Source organism: Coregonus lavaretus (genome assembly GCF_964263955.1).
Source record: "Coregonus lavaretus genome assembly, chromosome: 20".
NCBI lineage: Eukaryota > Metazoa > Chordata > Actinopteri > Salmoniformes > Salmonidae > Coregonus > Coregonus lavaretus.
The window spans coordinates 18,192,808-18,207,455 of NC_140007.1; the positions used below are offsets into that span (position 1 = coordinate 18,192,808).

The window sequence follows — 14,648 nt, forward strand, 5'->3', positions numbered from 1 at the left end:
GGCTGCCTCTATCTTTAGCTCCCCAGAGCTAAAGATAGATGTGTGTGCTTAAAAGGGGGAGGAGGGGAGTCCTTGCTTACCTTCCCGGGGGCCTGATATCGGCAAGAGAAATGACATGTTGTCTGTCCCAAGTAAGCATGTGCGATAAACGAAGGTCCTCCAGTCAATTTGTAAGAGTGACTTAGGAAGACAGCAGCCCCACTCCCCTGGCACACAAAGCTGTGCTAAAAATAGCCCGAGATTGATGAATAGCTGTAATCATAACTGGAGTGATTACAAAGGCACCTTCTGCGCTCACCCGCCCCCCCCCCCCACACTCTTTCCCCTCCCTCTCCTTCTGTAGGTTCCACAGGCCGTGAATACGAAGGGGAGTTTCTTCTGTGAAGAAATAATGCTGAGCCTAGAACTTTCGGTTGCTGCGTCGGCGGCGGTTAGAAACTGCCGGAGCTCGGAGGCCATTCTTCCAGAGCGCAGTCCTTTGTCTGCAGGGTGTCCTCAATTCCTCCAGCGTGCCCCTGGACTTCGTCGAAGGGAGGTGGACAGACGGTGATGTTTGGGTGTGTGGCAGTGAATCCCGGAGGCTGTGTCTCCAATGTGGGAGCTGACTGGAGGAAGAAGACTAAAGACAGAACTTCGGACTCCGTCTATCTGCCCGTCGGTTAAGATGGAGCTGAGGGAAGAGCAATGTACTTCAGTCTGTGTGTGCGTGTTTTTTCAAACAGACTCCTTTGAGAAGGTGGCGAATACGTACAGGGAAGATGACGTTGTGCATGTGACCAGCTTCACCTTTTCTTTTTTTGAATAACGTGTCACTTGGGGGGAATGGGGAGGCTGGGAGGGGACTGTGTGGTCGGTTGGGGGTGAATTTCGTACCAATTGTATATATGTCAATCTGAACCGGACTGTCAATGTCTTCACTCAAAAGAGAGAACCTTTGTAAGCACCACTCGTCTTCAAAATACAAGGTCTTAAAAAAAAATATGATGCATCTTATTTTGGTAATCAGCATTTTAAAAAGTATTAATAAATGGATTGCTAGGTAGCGGAATAGGTAAAAGCATAGCCTCGATCCAGCCTTCCCCTTTGTGTTGCTCAGAAAGTAGCAAGATACCATAGTAAGCAGAGTGAATGTGAGATAATATAAAGCAGGGCTCTCCCACCCTGTTCCTGGAGAGCTACCGTCCTGTAGGTTTTCACTCCAACCCTGTTCCTGGAGAGCTACCGTCCTGTAGGTTTTCACTCCAACCCTGTTCCTGGAGAGCTACCGTCCTGTAGGTTTTCACTCCAACCCTGTTCCTGGAGAGCTACCGTCCTGTAGGTTTTCACTCCAACCCTAATCAAGCGCACCTGATTCTAATAATTACCTAGTTGATAAGGGTCTTTCTATAAATATGGGGCCAGTGTGACATCAGGGTAAACATTTCAAAATGGTTTGAAATACATTTAAATATGATTTTCTTGCAGCTTCACGTGTAGTTACAGGAATAAATGTCTAGGTAGGCACAATAAAACCATAACTTCACCAACAACAAAACATATACATGTCACAAGAAACATGGACACCGCATGTTTCTTTGTCATGCCTAGTTGCCAGGTCTTTTTGTGCTTTAGTCAACTTCTCTATCATTTATAGCCATGCTAAACATTCCTGAAGAATGAAAAAGATAAACAACATCATTTCTATATGTTTTAATAGTTGATATAATAATATAATACAATAATATAATACAATGGGTTCTGTCAACAAAATCATTGACAATAATAAACAATAATGAAATCCTTATAATCAGTAAACTCTTCAAGCATTGTGTGTGAGTCTGTGTCTGAAAACTAGCCGTCAAATTCTTGCTTCCTCTGTCCTTGTTTCCTCCACTCCTTGCCTCTCCTTGAAAGTGCATTGTAGCCTGAGGACAGGAACCTTCTCTCCTCTCCCCCAATGTGCTGTGAGAGGGAGGTGAGTAATGGGGGAAGCAAGGGGAGAATCTCAATTGCATTTCCTTGATTCCTCACGTCCTCTATCCTCGCCTCCGTCTCAAAACCCATTGGATAAGAAGATGAGTGGGGAAGGACCTCTGACCTTCTCATCCAATGGGTTTTGAGAAGGAGACAAGGAGAGCGGATGCGAAGAATCAAGGAAATGCAATTGATATTTCCCCAAGGACAGAGGAAGTAAGTATTTGACAGCTATTAAAGCCCACATGCAGCCTTTGTCATTTTATTTTTTTAATCATCACCGTATGTCTAATAAATCACAGTGTGTTATTTAATGAAAATAACGCAAATATTTTTTAAATCATTTATTTCCCTGAGCCTCCTTTGGCCCTTGAAATGCTCAGTCTGATCATGTGGGCGTTAGGAAACAAATGTGAAGATATTTACATACACAGCCCTGATTGGCTGATAGGATGGTCTAGAGCCCACGCATTTACCCAGATGAACAGTCATTGGTCTATTATAATCAGATCACATTGTTGTGATGTCAAGATGTGGGCAAACAATTCCATCCCACCTGAACAGGCTGAAATGTCAGTGTTTTTTCTTTTCTTTCAAACAGCTCTTACAAAAAGGGCAATATCATAATTTTCGCAATTTCAGAGTGTTATTTCGACCTTATAGTAAGGCAGGGATGATACCAGTATTGCGATACTTGTTAGTATTGTGGCAAGGAAACAAAACACTTAGCGAATTTAACTTCTTTTGGAAAACAGCCCTAATGTTGGAAACAAACATCATTATGTTGTCATCCAGAGTCACATTTATTTTACCAGCTATAGCACACAATATTTTACATACAGCAGGTTTTTAACGGACTGCTCAGTGTTAGAATTTTTGCCGTGGAAAAAATATTGTGATACTGATATCAACCCGGTCCTACCTCATAGTGTGTGTGGAAATATCTTTTTTTTTTTTAAACTGTAAAATCACGTTTTTAACTGCACTGCCCCTTTAACAATGTTAGACAGTGCCAGACTGACTGACTGAGCGCGCTACCATAATACCTATGGCCTGTCCAGAAACAACCCCTAGCCCCTACTGCTCAGAGTCTAGACACTTGTGGAGATCTGAAAGGGATTGATGGGTGGTGAAATGGTGAGAGCTGCACTTTACCCTCTGAAAGGCTTTGTGGAATTTTGGCGGTATTGCTTACACCTGTCCAATCCTCTCAGATCTCCACAAGTGTCTAGGGGAAGGGGCTATGGGTTGCTTCTGGACAGGACCCAACAACCCTCTGGGTATGTGGTGGACCTACAGCACAACTTGGGGCATTGGTTGGATGCTTCATTCCATTGCTATACACACATGAATTTGCACAGGTGCAAGCTGGACACACCCACAGCACCCTATCAGGCTGATCAGACAGTTCTGTGTAGCTGAAGACCTGCTGTAAACAGTAAAAGGATATATTTACTATTCACACCCTTGCTTCATTCCAGGTAGTTAAATGTGCAACCACTGACTAACTATAGCTAAGGGAATATCTCTAGTCTACATTTACATTTTAGTCATTTAGCAGACGCTCTTATCCAGAGCAACTTACAGTTTTAGTGAGTGCATACGTTTTTCATACTGGCCCCCCGTGGGAATCGAACCCACAACCCTGGTATGGCAAAGCACCATGCTCTACCAACTGAGCTACAGGAGGCCCCTCGCAATAGATACTGTTGTTTTGGCTGTATGGCATTATTGAATAAGATTACCAATGGTTAGTTAGATAGCTAGGATATACCAGTCAGCTAACCATTTACAGTAACAGCAGTCACACTAAATAATATTCCGAAATTGAGAAATTGTACTTTATCTTGGCACTGTGGCACGGTACGGGCAGCTATTAATCGATGAATTAATAGATTCATAGAATGGAGTTAGAAGGGTGAACTCCTACTTTGAAAGGACAGGAAGTGTTGTCTGTGCACTTAACCAATGACAGTAATTCCACATTTAACCCCACCCACATGTGAAAATGTAAATATCAAGTAGTTTTTTTGGTTTTATATGCAAAAACAAAAAACAAGCCAATTTTCAGTTTTTTCTATTTCTATTCAGAAACGAATAAACAAGCCGTTTTCACGTTCCCGATTGCTCCATTTTAATTCAGAAAACAAAATTAAAATGTACATGGACCGTAATCTTACCTCAGGAATCATGACAATGTTGTCCACGACATAGGCTAATTATCTTGACCACCGTAACAACATAAGACACCAAAATGTTCTGTCAATTCTCCAGATGAACATTAATTCCCACACTTTGGCTGTTGTTCAGTCACGTGCAGTATCACACCCGCTCTTTATCACTTGACTGTCATTCAGAAAATCCTTTCCTGAATCAGCTGATGTTACGCGATAATTTCCAAATGCAATTGTGCATCAAACAACTATTATGCATTATTAAAAAAACGTTAATGACAGTATCGATTTTTGTTTGATTCATCTTGTTAAAGTTAGTCTTTCTGTTAGAAGCATTGGATTTTGCAATCCCATACAATATTTTGGATATGTGTGCCCATGAAAACTGTTTTCACACCATAACATAGGGAGATACGAAATGTTACGAGGTTACAGTGCATTTCCGAGATCTCCATACAAAAGAAGAGTCCAACAGCAATATTCAGGAATTTTACAGGATAAAATTCAATGTGTAATTCAATTGTTAAATGCTTAGTATATGATATAATGACAAACAGCAGTATCATAAATGTAAGGAAAGAAAGGCAGTGTTTTATGTCACACGGTTTTTCCCAAATCTGTGAAGACTCCAAGCATGAGAAAGGGTTTAAACATAGGTTTTGATTAAACTCATTCATTATATTGAATGTATCTATGTTCCCCCTTTTATATCCTACTGTATTCACGTGACTTTGTAACAGCTCCAAACAGATGTCCACTACAAGAAATGCTCACTGGTACCCTAGTTTATAGAAAGACCCATAAACTGAATCAGGTTAGTTACAACTGTGGTTGGAGCGAAAACCTACAGGAGGGTAGCTCTCCAGGAACAGGGTTGGAGAGCCCTGATATACAGTGCATTCGGAAAGTATTCAGACCACTTTAATTTTTCCACATGATGTTACGTTACAGCCTTATTCTAAAATGGATTAAATTATTTATTTTCCTCATCAATCTACACAATCCCCATAGTGACAAAGCAAAAACAGGTTTTTAGAAATGTTTGCAAATTCATAAAAAATACAAAACAACGGAAATATCACATTTACGTAAGTATTCAGACCCTTTACTCAGTACTTTCTTGAAGCGCCTTTGGCAGCGATTACAGACTTGAGTCTTCTTGGGTATGACGCTACAAGCTTGGCACACCTGTATTTGGGGAGTTTCCCCACTTCTTCTCTGCAGGTCCTCTCAAGCTCTTGTCAGGTTGGATGGGGAGCGTCGCTGCACAGCTATTTTCAGGTCTCTCTAGAGATGTTAGATCGGGTTCAAGTCCGGGCTCTGGCTGGGCCACTGAAGGACATTCAGAGACTTGCCTCGAAGCCACTCCTGCGTTGTCTTGGCTGTGTGCTTAGGGTTGTTGTCCTGTTGGAAGGTGAACCTTCGCCCCAGTCTGAGGTCCTGAGCGCTCTTGTGCAGGTTTTCATCAAGGACCTCTCTGTACTTTGCTCTGTTAATCTTTCCCTCGATCCTGACTAGTCTCCAAGTCACTGCCGCTGAAAAACATCCCCACAGCATGAAGCTGCCACCACCATCCTTCACCGTACGAATGGTGCCAGGTTTCCTCCAGACGTGACCATTGGGATTCAGGCCAAAGAGTTCAATCTTGGTTTCATTAGACCAGAGAATCTTGTTTCTCATGGTCTGAGAGTCTTTAGGTGCCTTTTGGCAAACTCCAAGCGGGCTGTCATGTGCCTTTTACTAAGGAGTGGCTGCCGTCTGGCCACTCTACCATAAAGGCCTGACATTTTTTGGTACCCTTCCCCAGATCTGTGCCTTGACACAATCCTGTCTCGGAGCTCTACGGACAATTCCTTCGACCTCATGGCTTGGTTTTTGCTCTGACAGGCACTGCCAACTGTGGAACCTTATATAGACAGGTGTGTTCCTTTCCAAATCATGTCCAATCAATTGAATTTACCACAGGTGGACTCCAATCAAGTTGTAGAAACGTCTCAAGGATGATCAAATACACTTTTTTTAAATAAATGTTTTAAAAAGTTTAATAAACTTAGGCAACCTTAACAGCAAACAAATAGCAGGCAACCTTGTACAGATAAAATGCCATTCGAACAATTTTCACAGAAATGCATTATTTATATTGAAAATACTACTCTTATGGAGAGACCGTTAAAACCATAAAAGCTATTAACAGTGTCAAACATCACTGCAATAATAAATAAATAAATCTCAAATAAATATGTTAATATAAATTTTATCATTTTTAAATAAGGCATGTATATTTCTTTAACTTATGCTCAATATATTACATTTGATTGCCGTAAACGTAGAATGACGGGCAAACTTCACGGAACACAAACATATCTTATAAATGTGCAGAGGTACTTGATTTGGGTTTAAAAACTTGGTCCCTCTGGCAGGAAAAGAGCCTGAAGTCCTCTCCTCACACTCAGTATCTCCTCGTCTTGCTGAGGAGAGACACACAAAAACACAGCCCTCAAATACACTCGCAACACCTCAGGGGGTGCAGTCTCAGTCGGCGCTAGTAAAGGCAGCACTTTGAGTAGGACTTTCAAAAGAGGGACCTCTTTAATAACCCATAAATCTAAGCCCTGTCTAAGCTGCTATTAGCCCATACAAACGCATTGAATAACAGATTCACTACATGGAACAAAAGATAGTCCCCCCCAAAAATCTAAAGGAAGTTTGTTCTGAAGTGTCTGTCCTATATCTGAGAGTTATAAGAAAGGTCAGGAAACCTTTATTTTTACAAGTCCTGTGAGGCCTGAGGGCGTCCTAGAGCAAAACAACCGACGTGTTCGTGAGAGTCTCACCTTTCCACAGAGGGGTCATATTAGTGTATAGCCCAAACTGTTCGGACACTACAGACAGAAGTTGGCATATCAGCTGTACCGACTTCAGACGAGTCCCAAGACTCTTGTGGGGGTCGTAGAGCCTCATCTTTCCATAGGGGTCATTATAGATTGTGGGCCGAACCGTTCGGACACTACAGAAGACTTTGTGAGATTTTCGGGATGTCTCATGATCTGACAAACACCGCTCTAGCTCTGTCACATTTTACTGCAGATGCGGAAGTGCAACATCGGCGGATGCGGTGAATTGAGATGCATCCATTGCAAAAAACAGATATCTCTAGCTTAAACTGACTGATTTTTTTATGGGGATGTTTTTATTATGCTAATAAGATTTCCGCGGGGGCGCGGACATCGACTCTAGGGGGATTTAATGCCGTGCGAGTGAAAAGAGACATGTGGGTCTAATTGTTTTTTAGTGTCTTGCCCTAGTCACAACTGTCATTTCCACTCACCATTTCCTTAAAGAGTCTGTCCTGAACTGACTTCATGTCTTTCCTCATCAGGCACATCTGAAAACAGCGGGTGACAAAACACATTTGTTAAGGTTTGAACTCTTCACAGTGCCACACGGTAGAGTAGACTGAAGAGAACATGGGGATAAGCATAATGCCATACTGCACAACATGGGACTGAAATACTATTGCTTAAAACTGAGCTCAGATCAGCCGAGTTTCAGGTTTAAAAAAAAAACTAAACATTGTAACAGGTAAGCCTGTGAGACAAATAACCAAAATGTATCAAAACATAAGGTGACATGTACTTTAGATTTTGTGGGTCGGCTGTTCCTCTTTCCCTATTCTCTGTACTTGTGCCGTACGGAATTGTTATGTTTATGAACAACATAGAGGGCTGAAGTTTAGATGAAGTAGGGGGCTACAGTTTAGATGAAGTAGGTGGCTGAAGTTTAGATGAAGTAGAGGGCTACAGTTTAGATGAAGTAGGGGGCTACAGTTTAGATGAAGTAGAGGGCTGAAGTTTAGATGAAGTCTGGCGCTAAAGTTTGGATGTCCACACCTGAGAGGTGAAGATCCTCTCCTCGTACTCCAAGCTGTGACACACATCGGTTTGGAAGGTGCTCTTGAGGCTCTGTAGTCTGAGGGCAAAGAACGAAATGTAAAAAAAAGAGCACACAAAAGAGCAAATGAGCCATGGGTGAGAGAAAGAGCGAGCGGGAGACAGAGGGAAGAGAAAATGAAATATTAAAATACTAAATCCATACCACTTTCACATTTGTGTGTTTTTTTGGTGTTGTGAATAATAAAGAATAATGAGGGACATGAATGTATCAGGGGCATGACCTCACAGTGGTGTTGCACTGTTTAAAGTAGAGAAGTCAGGGTTAGAGCTGGGACGATAAACCGAAAATTATCGACACTGACCATACCGATCACTTATCGTAGGCATTTTGCTGATTTCGTTCATTACGATAAGTAGCCTATACTGGAGAAATGTAAAGTTTGAAATGAAATAAGTTTGCTAATATGGGTGATTGTTATTGGGACAATTGATAGCTACAACCATCAAACTAGTAGCAGTAGTAGTAGTTTAAAGGATAAAAAACAAAAATAGTGCACAATGTTATAAAATCCATAAATTATATTTATCGTTATCGCACCAATTCAGGCAGTTTTTCGCAATATGGATTTTTGTCCATATTGCCCAGCTCTAGTCTGTATTCACAAAGTGTCTCAGAGAAGGAGTTCTGATCTAGGATCTATCCATATAATTGTATTCATTATGATCTAAAAGGCAAAAACTGATCCTAGATCAGCACTCCTACTCTGAGACGCTTTGTGAATACGGGCCCAGAAGTATCTTTTCTGTGTTTTCTCACCACCTAATCTAATCTTTGGCACAATTCATAAATTGCTTGATTGGGGTCAATTCGAATTGAAGTCACTCAATTCAGCATGTGATTTGAATGTATATATATTTTGAAAGACAAATATAATAGCTTCTCCTTTTCAGCTAAACGAGAAGTAATTGAAAATACTCAATTTTTTCCGATTACTGAATTCAAATTTCAATTACTTCCTGAAATTGACTCAATTAAAATAGACCCCAACCCTGATAAATTGCATATAGCAAATTTTTTAAGAACTTTGACCCAGTTTGAGATAAGTTTGAGATACTGTCCTTTAGTTCTACACAGTCATGTGAATAGGCATGCTATGACCACATCCCGGAAAAAACAAATAACATTAACAACAGAGATACTTGTATTTTTGGTCACAGTTAATTTCCCCCAGGTTAAAAAAATGATGCAATGTGTTATGTTGTCCTTTTGAAATGGAGCAAGGGATGACAAGAGGCTAGATTGCAATCTTTGCAGTGTGTCCATTTGAGCGGGTGGAACAAAATGTCCCCACCTGGGACTTTTCACACACCCTGAATATGGCAGAAAAAAAAACGCACACACACACTCACCTTCTAGTCTCTTTCTCCTGGTAGGAGTGGAAAGCCACAGACTGCTTCCTCCAGTATGTCTAAGGGGAGAGAAGTGAATTGATAACACTGATTAAATCAACATACAGTCAACTAAAGCCTGGGAGGATTTGCCATAGACAAACCAAACGTGAAAGGGTTGTGTTATTGGTTATACCGGTATACTGCATTGTCAGGGAGGTCTCTTACTATTAAGTACTGTTAATGTAAGAGTTCAACAACGTTAAATCTGTTGGGCTAGGTTGGTTTACTCTTTTAAAAGGAATGCAGATATCCATATTATACGGGCCCTGGTTAGTTTCCACCACATACATGCGACCGAACGAGCGTCTGCTAATTGACTACAATGTCAATGTAATGTAAGTAACCCTACAGTCAGTTCCTTCTCCATGTTCTTTAGAGTGGATTCGTCCTCCTCCAAGTTGTTGATCTCATTCAGCAGAACGCCCTTGACCTGTTCCAGCTTCTGAGACCTACACACACAGACAGGGGAAGGAGGAGGGGAAGGGGGAGATCGAGGAGACCAAGGGAGATTGCATGTCCACAATCTGTCACAGAGAGAGATTGACATGTTCTTGTATACTACACAATGCAATCTTTATTGGTCGATTATACAGAGACAATGGACATTTGGTACATTTTGCTGTCACAGTACCCAGCCCCACCACACACAACATACACAACAGGCTGGGAGCAGCACAGGGTCAGCCACAGAGCAGCGCCCCTGGAGCAGGTAAAGGGTTAAAAGTGCCTTGCTCAAGGGCACATAGGCAGTCAGTGGCACCTGAGATATTGATGTCAGTAACCCTGCGGTTGCCAGCTCACTATGTAGTGTATACTTGTGTACTAACTGACCTGTAGTTGTGAACTTGCACGCTGATGGAAGAGACGTGCTGCTGGACGGTCTTCAGAGACTGCTTGGTGTACAGCTCCATACGCCTGGAACGATTCTGACACACGTAACAGAGGTAAGTAGAACATATTTAGGGTCTCCCATAGAATACAAAATCCTCATCACAAAGGCAAAATCACCTTTAAGTGACATCAAACCAAATATGGAGATGATTTGTCCAGGAAATTATAACAATTGCACACATGCCCCATTCACTTCCATTGATTGTTAGCTAGTGGTGGCTAAAGTTAGCTGAAGATTGTAGTGGCTGTTTAGAGAAAACTGAACCATGGATTACAGTTTCTCCTGGCTCATAGGCTACTTTCAAGGTAAGGAATCATCTAACATCAAGTTGTAAAATCCTGAATTACCCATTTAAAGGCCTATGGCACTTCTACAGGGGAGCTACACTGGGGCCTCACGAAAACAGTAGGTTTTTAAAAAGGCAGTGGCTGTGGATCTGGACCTTTCTTTCTCCGGAGTAAAGATCCTGACGCTTCTGTGCATGTGTTTCCTTACCTCTACTTCATGCACACATTTTTGTGGTCGCCTTCCCTTCACATTTGAATGATAATTCTTGAAGTTTTACCGGTGAAACGTCCATGGAGCATCTGCATACCAACCATTTGATCTCAATCCGTTTATGGGGATATGCATTTAGATCTTCTTGAGTTATACAGTGTTGTTTCGAAAGTAGCCTACAGCAGTGCTTCCTCTGGAAAATGTTGTAGCAGTGGGGGAAAAGGTATCGGGGGAAAAGGTATCGGGGGGGTGTCCCTCCCCACCTTGTTTTGGAGGCCCGGGGTCCACCCTGGATCATTTTTTATGTAGGTCTGAGAAGCTCAGTTCAGGTTACTTTTTAAAAGGACATTTTCATCCAAAATGAATTAAAATAAAATGATGCTGACACCATCTAAAATATAATTTCCACCTCCAGAAATGAGCCCAAAAACATATTGGTAAAATTATTTGTTATAATTATTCCTTAGCTAGATCCCAAATGTGATCCTTTAAAGGTCCAAAGCAGCCGTTTTTATCTAAATGTTTTATCATTTCTGGGTAACTATTAAGTACCTTACTGTGATTGTTTTCAATTAAAATGGTCAAAAATAAAGAAAAATAACTTCTTAGCAAAGAGCAATTTCTCAAGGAAGAATTTTGTAGGATTGTCTGAGAGTGGTTTGAAGGACGAGGGGAAAACTGAAAACTAGCTGTTATTGGCAGAAAGGTTTGGAACTCTCTTTCTTATTGGTCTATTAACTAATTTACTGCATGGTGATGTCACCGTGGAAGGCCAAAACTCCCTCCCATCAAAACAGGCTGAAATATCAGGCGGTCTTTTCAAACAGCTCTTACACTAAAAGGGCATTATCATCAATGTCTTTCTTGGAAGTATGATATTTGTGCGTCTGTAACTTTCTCACTCATCATTATTCACTATTAATTCATGACTATCCATAATCATGGTAGCATCCACATTAATGTAGAAATGTTTAGAAACATATTCTCCTGTGAGTTTGTGTCCAACCAAAGAAATTGATTTCCTTCCCATTGAAGTCAACGGGTCAGTGATGGGTGGACCAGCGGCCATATTGAGTGTACCCATTGCAGTAAAGCAGGAAGTAAAAGCAGCATTCTATTTTCTATGGGTCCAACCTGGAATTTCCTCTGGAGCTCGGAGCTGAACTGGCGACACACGTTGCCCATGTCGTGAGGGGGGTGACCCAGCTCCCCCTCCACCTCGGCCTCCATGTCCACGTCGGCCTCCCAGCTGGACGACGTCACCATGTGGGACGACACCACCCGACTCAGGTCCCCCTCCGGAGAAACGTCCATGACTAGGGACGACACACAAATGCAGGCATATATTGTTACGAACACACACACATGCAGTCATGAACAAACCCACAGAGGCATAGTATGTTAACAACAGCACCCACCCCATCTGACACACATATCTACTGGATGTGCAGGTGCATCCTTCTCCAAACTTCAAACTGCTCAATGAGTTAAAGCTGCAATATGTAACTTTTTGGGCGACCCGAACAAAATCACATAGAAATCTGAGTTATAGATCTGTCAATCTCATTGAAAGCAAGTCTAAGAAGCTGTATATCTGTTCTATGTGCACTATTTCTATGCTTCCCGTTCTTAAGTTTAGTTTTTGCATCTTTTACTTTTGGTTTTGTACACCAGCTTCAAACAGATAAAAATACAATATTTTGGTTATTGAAAAGATATTTCAGTGGTTTAGATGCTACAATGATTATCTACAATTGCTTGTTTTGTCACAAACTGAAATTAGATGAACTATTAGAATTTTAGCAACCAGGAAATGGCAGAGCAATTTTTGCATATTGCACCTTTAATAATAAATAATAATAATATGCCATTTAGCAGACGCTTTTATCCAAAGCGACTTACAGTCGTGCGTGCATACATTTTTGTGTATGGGTGGTCCCGGGGATCGAACCCACTACCTTGGCGTTACAAGTGCCGTGCTCTACCAGCTGAGCTACAGAGGACTTTAAGATAAATATGGCTGTTGGTTTGACTAATCATTACTATAATTATGAGTTCAACAGCAGTGCCTTTTGTGAGACCTACGGCTTGTTCTGAAAAACCATGCGGGCGGGTGGAGCTGTTTGTCCTAAGGTTTTGTAGATCGCTGTACCCATAGAGATGCATCACATTTAAGTGTTCTATTCAATTCTATGGCTGTACCTGTGTCACGAGCGCTCTTGCTGCTCTGGATGTGATGATATCTTTTCGTGATTGCCCGCGAGGCCCTGTCCTTTGTTCCTCGTCCTTTCTTCTCCTCTTCCTCCTCTTCGTCAGAGCTGCTCTGTTCCTCCCATGCCTGGGCCTGAGCGTGGAGGTTGGGCTTGGTTGCTGAAGTGGAGGGAAATAATTGAATGAAAGAGAAATTAGTTGAATAAAGGGCTATTTTATGAAGTGAGAACTGGTTCGCCAATTATGAGAACAAATGAAAAGCATATATTGTTGAATAAAAGTATAATAATTTAAATGTCATTCTCACTGGGTTTAAACAGTTTCCTGGGCCTCATCTTGACCGCCTGCCCCCCTCTTCGTGTGCCCCTCTTTCCCTCCTCCTCCTCCGAGTTACTGGGCGAGGGGCGGGAGTTGTGGCGCTTGCGCCCGGAGCAGGGGCCTGTGAGAGGGGAACCAAACGATTGAACCAGACCAAACCAGTAGAGCCCGACCTATAAACTGGTGGACTGATATTATCTGCCTATTTAATGGTTGCCTGAAGAGGGCGCTCTACGATCTGCTCATTGCACATCATTCAGCCCTAAATCACGACGTGAGAGGGAGTAGGCATAGTGGTTTGACGGTGAGTAGCTTGCCACAGCCAGCGACAGCGTATTTGAACAAGTAAATTATAAAAAGTACACTTCACCAACCAAGCACCCCAGGGGTGTAATCATTAGCCAAACAGTTGCACAACTAAAATTAGAGTTTATTTTGGACAAATGCAGGTAGGTCCCTCCCCGTTTCATTCCGTTTAAGAAACTTTTTTTTTCTCAACAGAATCGACATAATGAATACGCCCCTGTCCTCATCACATTTTCACTTAGTTAACGTTAGCTGGCCAGTAATGTAGTTAGGCTCTATCTAGCCAGCAAGATACTGTAGTTAGCCTAGCTCAGGGGTCTCCAACAGGTCGATCACGAGCTACCAGTAGCTCGCAGCCAACCTATGAGTAGCTCGCCAAATTATTTTGAAAGTACATGCACTTCTCACATGTTCCACTGCAAACTGTCATAAAGAAATCTCACAAGTATCAGACACCGCAAGCTCCCAGCTACTATCTAATCAACGCAAAATTATCCCACCTCTGGATTAAAAATTAAAAACCTAACACAATATCTGCCAATTAATTTCCAGCAATATTGCCCCCGTCTGTCTTTGTGGTGTGCACGTTTGTCTATCACTCCGTGTGTAGCCAGTTGATGTGATAACCGTCTTGTTGGTTAACAGAAATGCTTTCACTAACACCTCATTTAAATGTTAACTGCAAAGTAGGCTTAACCTGGCAGAAGTATATCATAAGTAAGTATATAATTTGTATCTATTATTTACAAACTTTGCCATGAAATTAGCAGCAGCAGAACCATCGCTAGACCAGCAGATTAGAAGGCACATTCCTCACTTGCTAGAACGTGTGTGACTAAAACCAGTGTGGCAAGCATTTTCCGGCATTAACGTTTTCAGTCATCAGCGCATGTCATTTGCAGTTGAAATATATAGCCAGTAGACTTTGTATTGAATAACAGTGTCATTTAC

General features: G+C 41.8%; 1 protein-coding gene across 1 annotated transcript in view; it reads right to left on the reverse strand.

Annotated features, from left to right (window-relative positions):
• Nucleotides 1–6,508: 6,508 nt before the first annotated feature.
• sycp2 (synaptonemal complex protein 2) overlaps nt 6,509–14,648 on the reverse strand; it is a gene marked incomplete at its 5' end in the record, with an annotated part of 42,820 nt that continues 34,680 nt past the window's right edge. The window contains 9 exons of the mRNA XM_084184363.1: nt 6,509–6,595; nt 7,456–7,512; nt 8,018–8,096; nt 9,431–9,489; nt 9,822–9,921; nt 10,304–10,398; nt 11,997–12,178; nt 13,065–13,232; nt 13,381–13,512. Coding sequence (XP_084040489.1) covers nt 6,524–6,595; nt 7,456–7,512; nt 8,018–8,096; nt 9,431–9,489; nt 9,822–9,921; nt 10,304–10,398; nt 11,997–12,178; nt 13,065–13,232; nt 13,381–13,512 — 944 coding nt within the window. The 3' untranslated portion in view covers nt 6,509–6,523. The remainder of the gene's footprint in view (nt 6,596–7,455; nt 7,513–8,017; nt 8,097–9,430; nt 9,490–9,821; nt 9,922–10,303; nt 10,399–11,996; nt 12,179–13,064; nt 13,233–13,380; nt 13,513–14,648) is intronic.